This window comes from Amblyomma mixtum, chromosome 5 (genome assembly GCF_055824585.1).
Source record: "Amblyomma mixtum isolate Tamu chromosome 5, ASM5582458v1, whole genome shotgun sequence".
Taxonomy (NCBI): domain Eukaryota; kingdom Metazoa; phylum Arthropoda; class Arachnida; order Ixodida; family Ixodidae; genus Amblyomma; species Amblyomma mixtum.
Genome location: NC_143016.1, coordinates 134908033 through 134926892, shown reverse-complemented (window position 1 = coordinate 134926892; position 18860 = coordinate 134908033). Strand labels below are relative to the sequence as shown.

The following is an 18860-nucleotide window of genomic DNA, read 5'->3' as shown; positions in this document are numbered from 1 at the left end:
CTGAGGGAGCACCATAATTCTTTGGACAAGGCAGCCGGTTCGAATTTTCCGCTTCACTGCAGGCAACCTGAGCACACGTGCGCCCCATTGCTTCATCAGACATCCGTCATCTTCAAACATAAGGATCAGATAGTAAGGGAAATAGTAGAGGCATATCACATTGACAAAGGGGGTACAGCATGCATTAGTAAGCCCTCATTATCACTGGCTAACCGCGAAATCACCTTTTTGGAGCATGCATTTGTAGATATGTAGGTTTAATATTTTCAGTGATGATGCAGTGTTTTTTTTGTTCTGTTTAGTGTTTGGCGGGAATGCTATATACGTACACATGTGCGTAATAAATCGTCAGTCGAAAGTCAGCGCTCGTGTTGTCGTGTTTGTTCCGTCCTCGTGTTTTTTCCGCGCTGTTTTACCATAAATGTGTAAGTGAGGCTTCCAAGGAGCTGGGATTTCTCAGCATGACAAGATGATTGTGTGTTCGTGGCAGTGTGTATTTGGTGTTCATTCGCTTTGTTGTTGATGGGGGAAGGAGGCGTTGGCGCAATAAACAAGTTGCTAGTCTGTGTTTGTCCCATGTGCTTTTCTCTTTTTCTCTGTTCCATTCTTTGTGCAGTTTGGAATTTATAAAATGCAAGCAATGTCCCGCACATAGAGCAATGTAAGAACCATCCCACGTCCTTTCACAACCCCTTTCTACCCTTCTCACTGTGCATACATCTGTGCCAACATCACTTACCTTGGGATGCGTGCCATTGCCAGCTGTCACTGTAAAAAAAATAAAAGAAATGTGCAAGTTGTCACTGTCTTAAAATATAATTTGAACTGAAAGGGGGACTGAAAGTTTGTTCACATTCAAGGCAGACTTGTGAACACACTTTGTGTTGACAGGACCAAAGTGTAAGTTCAAATAAACAGGCTGTTCAAATTAACCATGGATGCCGTCCTGTCGGTGTGCCCTTCAGTGTGATTTCAGGCGCTGTGGAGTGTCATGTACGTAATTTCTTGCAGCAAATAATATTTCACATAACAGTGAGCTTGGTAGCACTTTATCCGCCATTTTTGTGCTGACAGATTTTGCCACACGTGAAAACTTTCGAGCGTAATGTGCACCTTCGAAACACAAAGTGATTCCAATATCCCTAGGTTGCTTACCTGACATATGAGAACAATTCAATGTAACTATCTCTAACAAGTCTGACACTTTGTTTGGAATTCTGCACATCACTGTAAAAACTTACCAGCTGGTGTTTCATGCTCAAAAGCTAACAAATTCCCTTTCTTGAGGCTTGAGTATACCATTTAGGTGATAATTGATTTCATCAAAAAATGGCGCCTGAAAGGGTTATAGAAACAAACACTAGACGTATGGCCTGGTGGTTGCTTAGTGAATTGAGAGATGGCTGAAACTTGTGCATGTAATTCCACCTCTCATATACCGTATTTTCTGGTGTGTCAGACGCGTTTTTTTTTTTCAAAAATCGTGCTGGTGCGTCCTATACAAGGGTGCGTCTTATATACGAATTTTCCTTCTTTTTTTTTTGCGAGTTCAGAAACTACGCAGGCTCATGTTCAAGCTTTTTTCACCGAAAAAATATTACTACCAATAACGCGGTTGTAACATGGTTAATACTTCAATACGGAGACCGCCGTGCGCAACTTTTTTAGGTGAACTTGATCATGAAACAGCGGGGTTGACCACTTCCGGGATCTTAAACACGCGGCCGTTTCGAGGCCCCAAGCAAAGGTAATGTGAAATGCCAAAAGATGGCGACAGTCGTGCTTCTCGCCATTGTCAAGACAAGCCAAGAGAAGCCGATACTTTTTTTAGTCACCCTTTGCAAGTACGAAGTGCGAAGAGAATGCTTCAGACGTGTTGCCTTTTCGATAGTGCATCCGAAGATGAAGACTTTGAAGGTTTTATGTAAAAATAAATTGTTCTGGACATAGAGTTCTTTCGCTTTTTTTTTTTCTTTTGTGCTAAAACGTGGGCTGGTAAGGCGTGAGTGTTGCCTTTTTCGATCACTTAGCGGTGCTTAAGAACTTCTCACATGTAAGGTGCATTTTGCGATGGTCGCATAAGCATGTTTAATTAAGCCTCACTAGCCTAACTGGGTAAATTGGGGTGCGTCTTATACACGGGTGCGTCTTATATACCACTTTCTTCAATGACAGCCTGCATATATGGCGAGTGCGTCTTATACAAGGGTGTGTCTTGTACACCAGAAAATACGGTACATTACACGTATCCATTAATGCAGTCTTAGGGAGACCACTGTTGTTGTGATGCACTGAACGGGACATTCATAATCTAAGGTCAGGCTTCAGGCGTGTGGGTGCATTGAAAACTTCGTCACTACAGAGTTTAGAATTTTCAGAGACATGTATTAAACAAAAAATTGGTTGCTGCAGTAATGAAGCCTTGAAAGCCTGTTGATTGGTGTGTGTGAAGTAATTATTGAGCGGATGCAATGCGATTTAAGGTATTCAAAATTTGCGTGCTTGACGTAATCGCAGAGCGCACGGGCGAAATTAAGTTGCTAATTTTCTTGTGCTCTTTTAAAGCATCAGTTGTTTCCAGAGTTTTTATCTTCTTTTTTTTTTTTCGATTAGATTCCACTTAGCAAGACTGGCTTAAGCATTTAGCAGTCCACTCTTCTTTGACATTATTTGCATTTTATGTGCAAGGCATAGATCTGAGTTATGTTTCAATGAATGACTGACTTCAGTTTATTTTTTAAGCTGGAAGAATTTTATCCAGACTGCAGGCAGTTGCTTAAGGAAATCCTTATTTATTGTGATACCTATATATACATGGATATACTAGATGTTTCAGGGAAGATTTTAAGTAATTTTCAAAAATAAGCTTTCTGGGGTAAAGATATGCCTTTTGTGGCATTGTATTACGAGTGTTGATGCACATCAGAAAGCCGGTGGTTTGCCTTAAGTTATTAGCTAGTTAACTGATTTCTGATAATTCATTTTTTAACTATCAGAGCTAGGCAAGTGTTTGCAATCAAAGATTAGTAGCTGGTCATTAGTAATAGCCATATCAGTTCTTAGAATTTAGAAAACGCGGTTATCTCTGCCGCTATGGCTCGACAAAATGTGCCTACATCAGGCCAAAATACATGTGATTTCGAAAAGCATGCAGGCAAAGCAACCTTTCCAGTGCTCGTAACTAGTCAAAAAGGTCAAATTTTGTCGAACCGCAGCGGCAAAGGTAATTGCGTTTTCTAAATTCTAAAAACTGATATGGCTGTACCTAATGACTGGCTACACATCTCTAATTGCAACAGATGCTTCACTTAAGTTAGAAAGTTAATTATTAAAAATAGTAGTTAGCCAGCTTACTGCTTAAGACGATTCACGGGTTTTCTGGTGCCTGCCAAAACTGGTAATTAATACTGTGCTGAAAAAGCCATATTTTTACTTAAAAAACCTATTTTTGGGAATTACTTAGTCTTCCCTGAAACACCTGGTATGCTTGTACATATACATGTACCCAGTTTGCCAAAATTAACCGAGCAATGGGGTCTGCTTCTGAGCCGTATTGTGGAGCCCTTATGGCACTCCTACAGATCAAAAGGTCCCGGTAGATGAGGAAAAGGGTCTTGGGGTCTTTTTACTTTGCACTGATTTAGAGCTGAAGGATTGACATATGCGTCCTGCTACATGGCTAAGAAGCAAAATCCGTTGATCGGTTATTTTTGGTGCAGACTGTACCTATACATGCATATAATTCAGAATGATCATATTTGGTTTAGTTTGGTTGATTAGGCTTTAACATTCCGAGGCAACTCAGGCTATGAGGGTCGCCGTAGTGGAGGGCTCCGGAAATTTCCACCACCTGGGGTTCTTTAACGTGCACTGACATCGCACAGTACACGGGCCTCTAGAATTTCGCCTCCATCTAAATCCCACCTAAATCTCCATCTAATCAAACCCACGTCTTTCGGGTCAGCAGCCGAGCGCCGTAACCACTGAGCAACCGCGGTGGGGCAGAACGATCATATATGTACTAATGCATGATCTTTAAACTACCTAGTGTTATATTAGGTGTGTCTCTGTACCCACTCATGTTCTTTTTTATTTAGCTAAGGTAGCAGTGGCGTGATGCAGGTGTACAGATTGGTGGCCATGATACTTTATGTCGACTGTGTGGGACCTAGTGATTCTGTATTTAGAAGCATTAGTCCAGGCTCATGTTTTTCACATGAACCTGCTTGATGCTTAATTGCTTGTCTGTTTCAATTAAGCCAGTTGGAGCATGCAAATGTACAATTCTCACTTTGTTGGTTTTATGTAGGGCCCTTCGTTTCTGTTTCATTTTTCCAGAATTCAAGCGATAAAATTTGGAAAGTATTTTTTAAGCCCAATTTTCCAGTACAAATAGGTATATCAGAAAAATGTTATGTAATTCTGGGCTTTCTGAGTGATTCTTTTGCACCAGAAGACAATTTACTATGAGCTGTCATTTTTTTTTTTTTTGTAACATAAAATGATGCACTTTTTTGCCGGTCATCTTTCATATACAAATTGCAGGTTGTACTAAACACATTACAGAATACACATATTTTTTTTTCTCTCATTTATTAATATTTTTCTCACGTGCATTACCGTCACCTGCAAGGTATTCCTGTAGTCATGCAACACACACCTGCCTCTGTACACTGCCTTTATTCAACACCTTCATTTATAACATTCAACATTACTCTGACCATCTTGAATGCCAGAAAGACATCTGATCAGTATCCGTCTCTTGGCCTCTCGCTCCTGTGACATACTTTTCGACCTTAATCTCAAGTTTAACCGTGTCACGAAAACAAGCATTAGAAGAGGTTTAAAATCACCAGTTGACTGAAAACACCCTTCTGGAAGGTTTCTTTAGCCTTTGTGTACTGGAAAACTTTGTCTTCGGAAGGCGCATTTCGGGGTAGAAATTGAGCTCAACTTGACTTTGGGGTGCAAGAATTGGTTGAAAGAAAACAAAGGGCCCTAGCTGAAACGTGAAGACTTTGGAATGCCTTGCTTCAGGTGATGACACTTGCTTGAAAGCGGGAAGCATGACACTGCTGGCAGGCACTGGTTTGCGCCATCTAGTTGCATAATTGAACAGTTGACTGAAGAGGGCCTGGAATTATTATTTTTTGTACCATGTTGTATTTGTTTGAATCCCGCATCATCTGCCATGCTTCATTACACTGACTGGCATTTCCTGGTTTGAATTCTGACTACGTTGGTGCAGTGCACGTACATAGAGGTGGACCAGGTTGCGGAGACGTCTGCGGTCATCCTGAGCAAGCCGGCCTGGATGTGGGGTGCCGAGATGGGGGCCAACGAGCACGGGGTGTGCGTTGGCAACGAGGCTGTCTTCACGCACCTCAATGGGCCGGACGACAGCACTGAGCGGCTGCTTGGCATGGACCTGGTCAGGTGAGCCGAGGAGGACTCCATCCTTATGTGGCCGCGAGGGCTATGCAGCTGTCGGGGCAGCGCACTTTAATGAGGGAATCTATTTTACGCCCACGGTTTTCTGACTGGATTCTGGGCACAACAAGAATTGCAGACCCGAGTCGTTCGTGTCTTTGTAAGCGTGTACTGCACACATGGATGTGTGGTGCACACATGGCTGCATAGTTAAATAATTAGTTACAGTTGCCATGGGCTCTAGACGACACATCACAGCGTCAAGTGCATTTCTGCAGCAGTCTAGTTTTGCGCTTTCACAATCATCACTGCAGGCGTTTTTCTTCTAGAATTGCTAATTGTCAGAAAAGAGGAGCTGCATGGAATTCAAGGGTGCGTTCAATCATAGGCCTATTTATTTATTTATTAAATAAATAAATAGGCAGTGGTGGCCAATCACTTTTTTGTCTTACTACACTCACGGACAACTTTTTTTGGCAATGCAATAGAGGATAGGCAGGAAAGGGATAGGAGAAGTGTTTTGTACCCCTGCCGTGTAGTTCATTATCCAGCTCTGTAGATTCCTGCCTTTCACCCCTCTGCCTTTCTAGCCCGAACAATGGACAAGCCACGACCACAGCGCGGATAGAAAAGGCCATCTATTTTCCTTTCCTGCCTAGCCTCGACTTCATTGCCAAAAGAAAAATTGTCCGCTAGTATAGTAGAACGTCCCACACCTACAGAAAAAAAAAAAATACGGATTTTATCTGGGATTTCTTTTCTTGCCATTTTTGACCGCACGCATACACCTCACAGCAAGGCAGCAGAGCTCTGTATGCAACACAGCTACAGGCCTCATTCTGTGCAAAATTCACTTCTGTGGCAATATAGTATGGTTCAGTTTTAAAATTGCGCTTGGAATATGCACCTGATTGTGCAAGTGGCAATGTGTTATGATGCAAAGGGCAAATTAAGGCTGCCTTTTGAGCTTGAAAGCTTTGTTATTCTTTGTTTTTGGGCCAGAAGCTTCCTTTGGTTCCTTCAAACCAATCACCGTGGCATAATTTTGGACACTTAGACTCAAGACGGATCAGTCACTGTACTGTATTGCAGTCATCAAAAGCCTGCATGTTTAGATTCCAGTTCACTTAGTAGCTAGTCTTGTGTCAGTGTTTTCAGTATTAATCTTTTTCACAGCGATGCTATGAGTGTACTTAGGCTCATTACTGTCCACAGTACCATTACATACATGCATGATGATGGCATATTAATAAGTTATCAAGACTCTACAAGAGTTCTGAAGGTATAGTTCACATGCATGGCATGTGGGAGCTAACCCAGAAAACAAGCTTCTGGGCCAGCCACATGCAGTAGCTTCTTATTGTGTTCCACTTAGAATATTGGAGCTGTCATTTGCTGATAATATATTGTATTGTTTTATCAAGAAAACTGAAGTTCCTGGTGGTTCACTGGGCCATGTCTTCGACCAGTAACATTGCAAGTTGCCGCCACAAGTTTATGTTGATAAGTGATCAGTCCAAAGTGTGGAACAGCAATGTGTTTTGGTACTGTGGGTTTAATATTGAAATCACAGTTGCCAGCCTTATGTGTCGTGGTTGTCAGACCAGGATAGTCTTTCTTGCTCTGAATGAAGAAAATATTTTGCGTCAAATAATTTGCTGAAGATTGTCTCAGCATGTGTGGTTGGTGCATTGGTTTGGCATTCCCAATTCTGGTAGACTCCAGGCCTCCTTGCCTGGGAGCTTGTGCTTGGTCAGCTCGTGTTTCGATATGAAGGATCTGGACTTTGCGCATGGTACTGAAGTTGATGCCTTGAGACTGTTCCGTGCTACCAAGCTTGGATAAAGATAGGAGTCTTCAGCCATATCTTCTGCGTGTTCTATGACAATCTGCACCCTACGGCTCAAACTATTTGTTAATCAAGAGCAGGTTTGCTGGCTTTGACAGCATTGGCATCTGTGGGTTTGCGATGGCTTTTTTGACGAGAGCCTTTGCATTCCAACCTTTGTTGTCTCAGCCGGAATCAAATTGAAGGTGACCTCTTGAGGGGTCGCATTCCTGGGTTTCTTAGGTGATCACTTCATAGACTTTTACTTCATTGCCCTAAAGGTGATCATGTTTAGGGCAAGTCTGCATGGACAGAATGCTCTACTGCAGTTCATATTTGCGAGAAGACCGAACAGAATAACATCAGAACAGCTGGTTTTTTCTTCTCTTTTATCCTTCCCCTCCACATTTTTTCCGGGGGGGGATTGAGAGATCTGGACATTGCAAAAGTTCACCTGCGAAAATGATCACCTTTATACTGATGCTGACTGTTCTTTTTTTTCCACCACCTCTGCGTACTTCAAGCAGAATGCCTTGTCAGGCAAACATTGTATCCAGTTTTCCTGTTACACAGGGGTTGGTTGTTTAGGGAGGGAGCTTTTAAAGGACGGCAATTTGAACAGGCACTGTACATTGCAAGGGGAGCCTTCCTGACAGGTGGACAGCCACTTTGGTTCAGCAGGTCACTAGGCTGTCTGCATTAGCAAAACAGTGACATGTTTGGTGCTTCGAAACACTCCTCGTTATTTCTGCCACTATCCTGGGCCGACAGATCAGTAGCTTCGTCACTGCTTTGCATTTGCCAATGTCTGTAAGTGATCCGCATGCAGCTGAAGCTGTATTTTATGGCTTTGGAATGCACAATAGCTTCGAAGGAAGCTAACTGACCTGTTATGCTGCATGTTCAATTTGTAGAACTTCAGTAACATCTCTTTAGGCTGCCATCTTGACTCATTTATTTCATTGGGCACTTGGTTGTTATGACACTGATGAGAGTGCTGAGAATAGCAGTCATGTGATCAGTCAGATCATCTAGGTAGCTTGCTTTCAGGCAGGTCATTGCTGTCAGATTCGATCTCCAACAGCACGTCTGCAAGTCCAGTATCCTTCTGCACAATATACTAGATTGAAGTATCACGTGGTATAAGGCGTGTGGAAAGGAATGTTGAAAGAGGTGAACCCAGTGATCAAGTCACGAAAAGGTTTGTAGCGCCACCGTTTCAGCATGCGCAAGGAAGACGAAGTAATGGGCGTGCGCTAGAGAGAACGCTTAGGACCTCGGCTGGACGCTGCCGCCGCTGCTCCGCCACTATCATCTCTCTGGCAGCTCGCGAATAAACATGGCCGTGGTCGCCTCCTGGGTGACCTCCACATCGACCTCTACAATGTGGTGACTTGGCGAACTGCTCCTTCTTCACCAGCGACGTTCCAGGATGGCGAACTGGCAAGATCCAAGTTTCAAGCCACCACTTCCGGCGTTCCGGCCCCAGGGCATTGGCGGGTGGTTCGCTCAGTACGAGGCTGTGCTGTACATGAATGGCGTCACTATGCAGCCATTCAAACATGCAGTCCTCTGCGATATCCTCCCATCCGACCTTCTGTGCCGTCTCGCCTGCTCTGCCTTGGGCTGCCGGCCATACGATGAGCTGCATACGGCCGTCTTGGTGGACTTTGGCACCTACTATATGTTCCACTGCCGCTCTGCGACGCAGCAGACCCACTTTCACCGCTGCCAGCCTCTGGCCCTGCAATGGCCTCGCTCGCGCTCACGCAGCCTTCATCAGAACCCCGCCTCGCTGCCACTCCTGCCCAGCATCTCCAGCCTGGCCTTCCCGCTCCACGACACAACAGGTGGGATCAGCACGAGCTTTGACTGACGTCATGCTCCCTCCACTGTCCTACCCGCGTCTTTGACCCTGCCTTCTTGCCCTTCACTGACATTGTTGCCAGAGCCTCCCGCAGCCAAGGACGACTCTGCGGCAGCAGCCGTTTCACGGCTTCTGGCATCGCTAGCTCCATCAGCCAGCTGATTCTAAAGAGCTCTCGGCACAGACCAAGCCTGCTGGCCACAACACCAGCCCTTCCAACTGTCCGCACCCTGCTGAATGTTTCACGCAGCTGGATCAGAAGGCCAAACCGGTCCCAGCATTACAACGCATGGCGATTGTCAACCACCCTTCATTGCCTGCACATGACCCTGAGCCAATGCCAGCGCCTGTTGCTAAACAAAACCAGGCCACTGCTGTGGGCCCTTCTTGCTCCCCGCCAGTGTTAGCTTCTTCAAAGAAGCCTGACATCCCTAGCTCGGCCGCCATGTCATGCCCATTCCCGGTGAGCCCATCTGTCCTTCCTGTCACGGGGCACGCATGCACGCCAGGACCCTGTCGCTCATAATGCACAACCCACACCGCTTACCACGGCTCCCTGGTCGTCTGTGGGCTTCGCAAGTGACTTTGCCTCTTCAACAGAGGAGACAGCCGCCGAAGGTGGTGGCATGCTTGTGACATGGACGCATTTGGGCGTGCCCCATCCAGCACCGCCTGTAGTCGGAGCACAAGAGCATCCCGTTCCTTCCGACGCTCATGTGCCGGACTTGTGCCGTCCTCCTCGAACCACCGCGGCCCGTACCGAAGCGGCCACGGGTTTCCCATCAGATGACAGCTGCCCATTGCTCGCTCTGCCTTCGCCTGCCTTGCCGTTGCTTCGCCGCCTAGAGCGTCTGCACCATTGCCTCCGCTACTAGTGCTGCTGCTGCCATAGGCGGCACCATCTATCACACCCGCTGGGGCAACGCACTTCACACACTCGCAAATCTGGACGCCGGTCTATCTTCAGGCCATCCTCGAGCACACTGTCAGCCCTACCAGTCGGCCTCAAGACTGGTTCACGACCATCTCGTAGATGCTTCCTGGGAGACTTTTCACGCCTGCTGCCTCTCTCATCACCGTCCCCTTTCTGCATCCCTCGCCTGTTGTGAAGCAGCAAGGCTCGACCACCTGAGCTTGCCTCTCCTGCCTGACAGCCTTCCCGGACTACCGACCTGAACTTACCGGCCCTTTCTCACCAGTTTATACTTTTTTTTTTGGATCAATGCTCTTCTTTTGTGTTTTGTGTACTTTTCGCACAAACTCATCATTTGCGGTGGGGTGGGACCTCTGTAGCGCCACCTTTCAGCACACGCAAGAGAGAATCCCTTGTTGTGGGTATGTGCCGTGCCACTAAGGCAACAACAACAACGCTTTGGACCTCAACCTCGGCCGGATGCTGCCGCCGCTGCTCTGCCGGTACCTCTTCTCAGGTAGCCCTCAAATAAACGTGGCCGCGGTTGCCTCCTGGGCGACCTCTACAGGTTCACTCATGAATGTAACTCCTAGAGCTGGTTCTTTAGTTTGCACATACCTTCATTCTGCATTTGATAGCAGATACGTGAGGTGCAGGTAACTGGCCACTATACAAATACAAATGCCTTTATTTCAACATCAGGTAATGTGAGGAGGTGCACCCAAAAAACCTTAGACTGGCTTGTCAGAGGAGTACACCCCCTTCCGTCAGGAAATAGCGGAAGCAACAGTGTACAGATAGCAGCAAGAATAGGTAACGAAGGCTACGGCAGAATTAGGTCTGAAATAAATGTCACAAGCATTCACATGACACAAATGATACGCAAAATAAAGCTACTGATCCGTACATTTTGGTCTAAGGAGCAGGAACATACAATGAATATAGGGAGGTATTCAACAAATCTAACTGAATGTCAGGTTTTGAAACTCGCTGTAAGAAGTAAGAAAGGTGGGGATTTTAAAGCGAAGCATTTGGCGACCGTGATTGGTCCTAAAAGGTGGCATATACTAGCTGACGTTGCTTCTCGTGATGGAATATTTATTTCTTGTTCGCTAACTGATCGAAAAAGGAATCATGTATTTTTTGGCTTCTTTGATAACAGTGACTGAGAAGTGCATTGCAGAGTTCCGTAACTGGTGTTATTTTCAACGATGAAAAGAGCTTGAGTATGAGCGTAAAACGGTACATTTGCAGTAATGTGCAATGTAATTGCAATGTAATCTCTGTGCGTTCGAAGATGTTGTCGTGCCCCATGCCAAGTGGAAATAGGAAAGGTTAGACAGAAATAAAGTGTTATAAAGTAAAAGTTTGATATTAAGTGGTAACAGGAAACGTACCCTGCACAGCATATCTGCGCATTTGGCAGATTTGTTAATAAGGGTGTCAGTGTGCAAATCCCATGACATATTACAGTGGAGAATCATGCCAAAACGCTTCGCTGAGGAAAAAGCGATGAAGAGCGACGGAAAGGTGACAGGGAGCAGCGGCGCGATGCGCGGATGTTCGACGCTCGGTCAGGAGATGTCGGCACAATGCTTATAGTACCGTTAAATCAGGTGACATACGGATGCTTTGGACCTGTGAAATTGGCCTGAACGGTTTCTGAGCCTGAAGATGTAGTAGAGAAATTAATCGGCTCTTCCGTGTTGCCAGTGCAAAGTGAAAGAGTTCCTGAAGTGCTCGATGGCCCCACCTCTGCTGGTTATCACAAGCATGGAAGATGCCACTCATTCTTTGCCCTGCTTGAGAAAAAGAGTGCGAGGCACGAGTTGCTGCTGTGTCCCTGTGTCGATTTCTGTGAGCACAGCATGACTAGCCGGCTTTGTTTTCAGTGTCCAGTTCGGTTCCTTGATACATTTCTTACAATCGCATTAAGGATTTAGGATTCATCGTCAGATTCCTCTTGTGTCTTAACCGGACAGTCAGCTGGCACACGTTTCTTTTGCTGCGCAGCATACTGTGAAGTTGTTCCTTTTTCTACACGTGCCACAAGTTTTCCGCCATCTTGGGTGCATTCACATTCACAAATCATGGCTGCAGTTGCAGCACGCATTCTGGCTGCCATGTTTCTCCTGGGCACTTGCTTGCTGGATTCACTTTTACCACTGAACACTCAGCTTTGGACTTTGCGTTTGCCCTGTAATTTATTTTAGCTAGCAGCGAGGCTTGCTTCTGTGTAGTAGTCAGTGGCCTTGTCCAAAATGAGAACCGTTCTTCGTGGAAACTGTGTCCTGACCTTCTTGTCTGCCATTCTGCATGTGAGCTGTTCTCGCACCACTTCAGTCCTCCAAAATTGCAGCTGTGAGCTTAAAGCTGATCATCGTATAAAAATTGCTCAGATGGCTTGCCATCTTACTGTTAGCCTTCAAACTCGAACATAATAGACAGTATAAGGGTGCATTAGCTGGCATGTTTATTGTCCTGGTGGATGTAAGCACATGTCACAGTTTTCAGCTTACTTTTATAGCACTAGCTTCATTATCCTAGCAGTAAACAGCAAAAAGATGGACAACTATATTGTCACGTAGTTGTGACTGCAGTCCGGCGAACAGGAAAACAGCGCGAATCGCTTCTAAACGAAACTCTTTATTTGGGCTGACTTGCGCCCGCAAAGAACTGAATCACTCGGCGGCGGTGTAGCAACAAGCATGCTCGGCAGTCGTCGAACAGGAATGCCTGCCGCTCTCGGCCGTGCTCTTTTTAAAGCTGATAGCGAACTTTTGAGATAAAGCTTGGAAAGTTACTAGAACACTCTAGAACACCGTGGAGTCGGCTCCGCCTGGATGCGATCAATCGAGATAAATCTAGGCACGTCTTGCATCATAAACAAAGCGATAAAGCGGTGTGGTGCAGCTTTGAAGAATGAACAAACAAACACTACAAACATTCACGGCATTGTATACATAGTATGTATAAAACTGCTGGCTCGGACAACGTCACCGTACCATGGTCTCCACCTTCTGGCGAAGGCCAGCTTTCACAACCGAATCCACACCGCAGCCCCTAATCTGGACTGTGATAGAGAGTACAGTTCTCCTCAGCCTCGAATCCTCCCAATCACTCAGAGGCAGCTGCAGCTATTGTGTTTGATTAGTGGCATCATCATTTTGCGAACCAGCTATCAATGATCACTTATCACACCCCGAGAGTAAGTAGCTGTAATTGCAATCTTTTTTTTCTACCTTGCTTCCAGCATGTGGTGTTGTGTGTTGTCTCGTGTATGTGCCCCTAAAGGGACCAAGTAGTTTGTGAAGGATCGCAGTCATGTGCAGGAGACAAAAATTCAGGGGGGCACTTTGTTGACCTAAAGTGCAGTGAGGCGGAAGCCTTAAGCGCGGTGTTGCTGCTTGTGTCACTGATGTGTGGTTAAGGTGTTAAGCTTCGCCTCTCGGAGTGGAACGCGACAGCGTCCTGCAACGCTGCCAGGAAGTCCACAGAACGCCATCGCCCGTTCGCCTCTACGCCTTGCTTGTCGATAAATTGGTTTTTGAGGAAAGGAAATGTATCTGTCTCGCATATCTCGATGGACACCTGAACCTCGCTGTAACGGGAAGGAAGACACCGTATTCACTAGATGCACCCTTGTACATTCCAAACCATCGAGCTGGCATGGCTGAGTGTTCAGCGTGCCCGTCTCGCACTCCGGAGACACTGGTTCGATTTCCCAACCCGACCAATTTCCTACTCGGTTTTATTTATTTATTTATTTTACTTGGAGCATCACTATACGATCCCTTTAATTGGTTGCATGGTTACTAGCCGAAGTACAGTTGGCCCCATTTGAAATTCGCGCACTGTGACGTCACGACCATTTCGACCAATTGACATTTCCGTCGACAACTCCTGCTTACAACGATGAGGCAATAAAGGCTTCCCCCTTAGCCGCCACGGTGGCTCAGCGGCTATGGTGCTCGGCTGCTGTCCCGAAAGACGCGGGTTCGATCCCGGCCGCGGCGGCTAGAATTTCTTTGGAGGAGAAATTCTAGAGGCCCGTGTACTGTGCGATGTCAGTGCACGTTAAAGAACCCCAGGTGGTCGAAATTTCCGGAGCCCTCCACTACGGCGTCTCTCATAGCCTTAGTCGCTTTGGGACGTTAAACCCCATAAACCATAAACCATAAACCGCTTCCCCCTTAAAAATCAAGGCTTCCGAAATGGCTTCTTTGTCATCTCGAAATGCTTCAGCAATGTCTCCGTCTGAGCGCTGCATTTATAAAGAGCCATTGACGCTGCCTGGGACAAGACATCAGTCTGCACTGTGACAGCTGTGGTTCAATGGGAGTTGCGCAGCACATTTTGTTGGTATGCCCTGTCCAGCCCATGTAGACGAGAGGACATGTTCCTAGTTGAGAGTGGAAACACTTGAGCATGTGCCACCAACAATGGAATGCATGTTACGTCCTTGCCCTGCCCTTCACGGCAGCAGAAAGCATTGAACCTTTTTCTTGCCTGTCTGCAGCAGGACATTTGTCTTCTTTATAAACTTCAATCTTTCTGCAGCTTCACTTGAAATGTCTGCGCTCTAATTCTAAGGCCACAGTCCTTTTCTTTCCTGTAATTTCTTCTTTTTTTTTACTGTTTTTTGCCTCTCTTTTAGCAACCTTTCCTCTTTCGAACCCTGCAGAGTACTGTGTCAGTGGTTTCTACAGGCTGGCTCAAATCTGTTATTTTTTTTTTTCTCATCATAGTGATTTTTCTCTCTCAGCTCTTCTTGGAAGTAAAAAAAAAACTAAGCTGGCATTTATAAAATGAGATGAGCGCAAATGTACGCCTTTATTTTACCGGTCACAAGTATTTTAATGAGCGTATATATCTTAACTGGCATATTCATGTGATATGTATACTAATCCCTTTCACTGCTTTGCTCGCAATTAATTTGCAGTGTACTATGCATCCAGTGTAAATATGAATAACTGTTTATGTTGTTACGAAGAAGACGAAGCTGGCAGTGGCACGGGACGGAGCGCTCGCGCTAGGCCAGCGGCCATTAAATCATCTCTTGTCCATCGTTCATCACGCCTCATTCTTCGGCTGGCCGCCACGTAACATTTGGTGAGAGGTGCTGGGGTCCCTTCATCGCCATCCTGGTCCCGGAGCTTCGGTGTCCTGCGCCTGCCGTGGACGTCGGCCGTGAGTACCTGGTCCGCCCCGCACGGCCGTGCCAAAGCCTGCCCGACCTGAACCGACCTCGACGCTCACCCCAGCCCCGTCCCCCGCCCGGACCACAAGACACGACGACACAAGACCCTGCCCACACGTGAGGACACCGCCCCCCTGCCCCTGCCGTTGGTGTGTCCAAGGACCTCGGCCATCAGCTCCTGGCACCCTACGGCCCGGATGCTTCGTGGACCGGGACTCATCCTCCTATCATCTCATCCACCGTCGCGGCCAGCACTTCATTACCTTGCCACTTCTTTTCTGCAATGAACACCATCGCTGAATCACGCATCTCTTCATCCACGTCTTCCTCAGTTTACGATCGGGACGATCGCTCGGTGGCCCCGGGTAATGTTACGACGAAGACGACGCTGGCGGTGGCGTGGGACGGAGCGCTCGCACTAGGCCAGCGGCCATTAAATCATCTCTTATCCATCGCTCATCACGCCTCATTCTTCGGCTGGCCGCCACGTTACAATATAGCAAGTACTGGTTGCTAATAGCAAGTGCTGGTTACTAAAGTCTTTAAATAACATTTAATTAGCATTTAAACGGGCTCTGAAAGGGGCTATCAATAAAGGTGAGGTATCCCTGGGATGTTAAAGAAGCTGCCTCATGAAAATCCTCCCGCCAGAATTTTTTTTTGTGAGTTTTGTTGAAGCCGAGATATTTGTAGTCAAATTTTGAATTTCGGCGTCATTGTGGATTTCCTTCTCCTCTCGTCGCTTTTTACACGCTCAAAGGATGGTGCTCCTCTGCTGCCTCCCAACGAGTGCGGGAATTCCCCAGGAAGGGGGGGGGGGGGGGAGAGCTTCCTGACCCACTGAAGCGGCTGACTGGCTGCTGCCATGGTAGCTGGGTGACGCCTGATGGAATCTAACCAATATCCATCTCTCAACAGAATTACGCACCAGTGCATGAAAAAGTTGCCAGAAAGGACTTGCCAACTTTTGCAGGCAGTTTTGGGTTCCCTGCTGTGTTTCATCATCATCATCAGCCTGACTAGCCCACTGCAGGGCAAAGGCCTCTCCCATGTGTCTCCAAGTAACCCTGTCCTTTGCCAGTTGCGGCCACCTTATTCCCACAAACTTCTTAACCTCATCCGCCCACCTAACTTTCTGCCACCACCTGCTACACTTGCCTTCTCTTGGAATCCACTCCGTTACCCTTAAGGACAAGCGGTTATCTTGCCTTTGCATTACATGCCCTGCCCAAGCCCATTTCTTCCTCTTGATTTCGACTAGGATGGCATTAACCCGCGTTTGTTTCCTCACCCACTCCGCCCGCTTCCGGTCTCTTAACATTACACTTCTCATTTTTCTTTCCACAGCTCGCTGCGTTGTCCTTAACTTAAGCGGAACTCTCTTTGTTAGCCTATACGTTTCTGCCCCATAGGTGAGTACCGGTAAGATGCAGCTGTGGTATATACTTTTCTCTTGAGGGACATTGGTAAACTGCCATTCATGATCTGAGGGAACCTGCCATATGTGCTCCACCCCATTGTTATTAGAAGTGTGTAATTTGGCTCAGGCGTTTGTGACGAGAGAGTGTAGTGATTGAGCGAGTATGCGTACTCCCCTCGGAAGGTGCACAGGAAAGCTCGTGCACCTCTTTATGGCCTAATGCTTAGCAATGACGCTTGCTCCAGACCTCTGTTCTCCATCTTCTTGTCGACTTGTTTTCGTGATCCAAACTATTACAATAACTCAAAGAATTTACCAAATGTATATTTTTCAATGGAGGCTTCTTATCGCAAAGGAAACTAATTATGAAATTAATGCACATTTGGTGGCATTTGTTTTCCGTTTGCTTCTTTTTTTTCCTGTGCACGCTACTTCTGTAACTTGGTAAGCAAATATTATTTCTCTCTGCGAGAGATTGTTTTCTCACCTCATAATGCAAAAGCTCTGTTGCCTTCAGCCATTTCTGGTAGCCGTGTCATTGGACACCTTGTAGATTTATATCTGTGAGGAACCCAAAGGCTGTGGACACCTGAAAGGGTGTTCAGTCATTCAGACTTGGTCAAGAATAAGTTGTAGCCACTATGGGTATGCCATAACTCTCACAGGCCTCTTCTCTTCTACTAGTGATAGCCCTAGTCATTTTCCTTTGGGCAGGGCATGTAATGCGAAGGCAAGATAACCGCTGGTCCTTAAGGGTGCACTGAAGAGGATTCTGAACTTGTGTTTTTGCCGCGGGAACTCGATCTACACGTTCCTAGCATTCTTAGAAACTGCGACTTATTGAATTAAAAAAAAAGGCGGGAGCCAGGCGTTAATTCGATTTAATTAGGGAAATCGGCCACACAGGGCAATAAATCGAAGTTTCCAAGAAAGCTCGGAACGTGTAGATCGAGTTCCCGTGGCAAAAAGACAAGTTCAGATTCCTCTTCAGTGCACCTTTAAGGGTAATGGAGTGGATTCCATGAGAAGCCAAGCGTAGCAGGGGGCGGCAGAAAGTTTGGCGGGCGGATGAGATTAAGAAATTTGCGGGAATACCATGGCCGCAACTGGCCAAGGACAGGGTTAATTGGAGAGGCATGGGAGAGGCCTTTGCCCTGCAGTGGGCGTAGTCATGCTGATGATGATGATGAAGTTTCTTTGTACAGCTAGTATTCAGTGTCTGCAGAATTTGCTTGTGGCATCACTACTACAGGTGTAGATTTGTGGGTCACTCTTGGAGGGGGCGGTTGTGGGGGAACAGTCCCATCTGAGCCATGTATTTGACTGTTTTGGCCAAAAAATAGTTTTCCTTTGCAAAATTTCTTGCTTGAGGAAGAGGGGGGGGGGGGGGGGAGGCGACGGGCCCTACCATCTCCATTCCCCCTGCTGCCTCTTCGAACCAACATACAGAGCTTAAAATGCTTGCAGAGGCAGCTTCCTGCAAGTCTTGAGGAGCAAGCAAACTTTGCCGTGAAACTGGCGAACCGGTCTGTTCCTGGTGCAGTCAAAGTCAAGCTAAATGAAAGGTTCCAGGAGGCAGTATTGAGGCAGTGGCCAGCGAAGCAGAATATCAAACGCCCTGGGCATTTCAGCGATGGAGGAATGAGCATGCGGGAGATTTAGTGCAAGTGTGCACCTACAACCAATGTTGTCAGATGTAATGTGAATTTTCTCTCTGGTTTTTGCTTCCTTCTTGAAATGGTTCGCTGCCCATCCGTAACATAGATCACCATGTAGAATCCGCCTGTGCATGCTAAATAATGTGCGATTCAATTTTCTCTTTCTCATTTCGGCTGCAATAGGAGAGCGTTGCTTGCATCACAGACCAGTTACAGTAATGTTTAGGTCGCATGAGGCGTACCAAAACCGATGCAATTTCCGCTTAGTCTTATTTCACTCCAAATCTCACAACAGTGTTCTTCAAGAGCTGGAATGACAGAAAAATGAACAAACGGCTATTGTATTGCTGTTTTTGCATGCCTTAAGCGGCTTCAACGCCTTCCGTTATGTCACAGCCACCATTTATCCGTCGGAACTAAAACAGAGAGAGATGAAATACTAAAATTGTTTAAGAGGTTTAGGCAAATTCTAAATGGCATTTCATGTTTACTGATGGCGTACATTTGTCTCAAACTGAAAGAACAGGCATCCAAAATGCGGTGT

At 46.4% G+C, this 18860-nt stretch overlaps 1 protein-coding gene across 3 annotated transcripts in view; it reads left to right on the top strand.

The window, feature by feature from the left end:
* The window catches only part of LOC149343828 (secernin-2), a 123650-nt gene that overhangs the window by 34511 nt on the left and 70279 nt on the right, over positions 1-18860 (top strand). For all 3 annotated transcript variants that reach the window (XM_089546064.1, XM_089546063.1, XM_089546065.1), the window contains exon 3: positions 5249-5436. In XM_089546064.1, coding sequence (XP_089402190.1) covers positions 5249-5436 — 188 coding nt within the window. The remainder of the gene's footprint in view (positions 1-5248; positions 5437-18860) is intronic.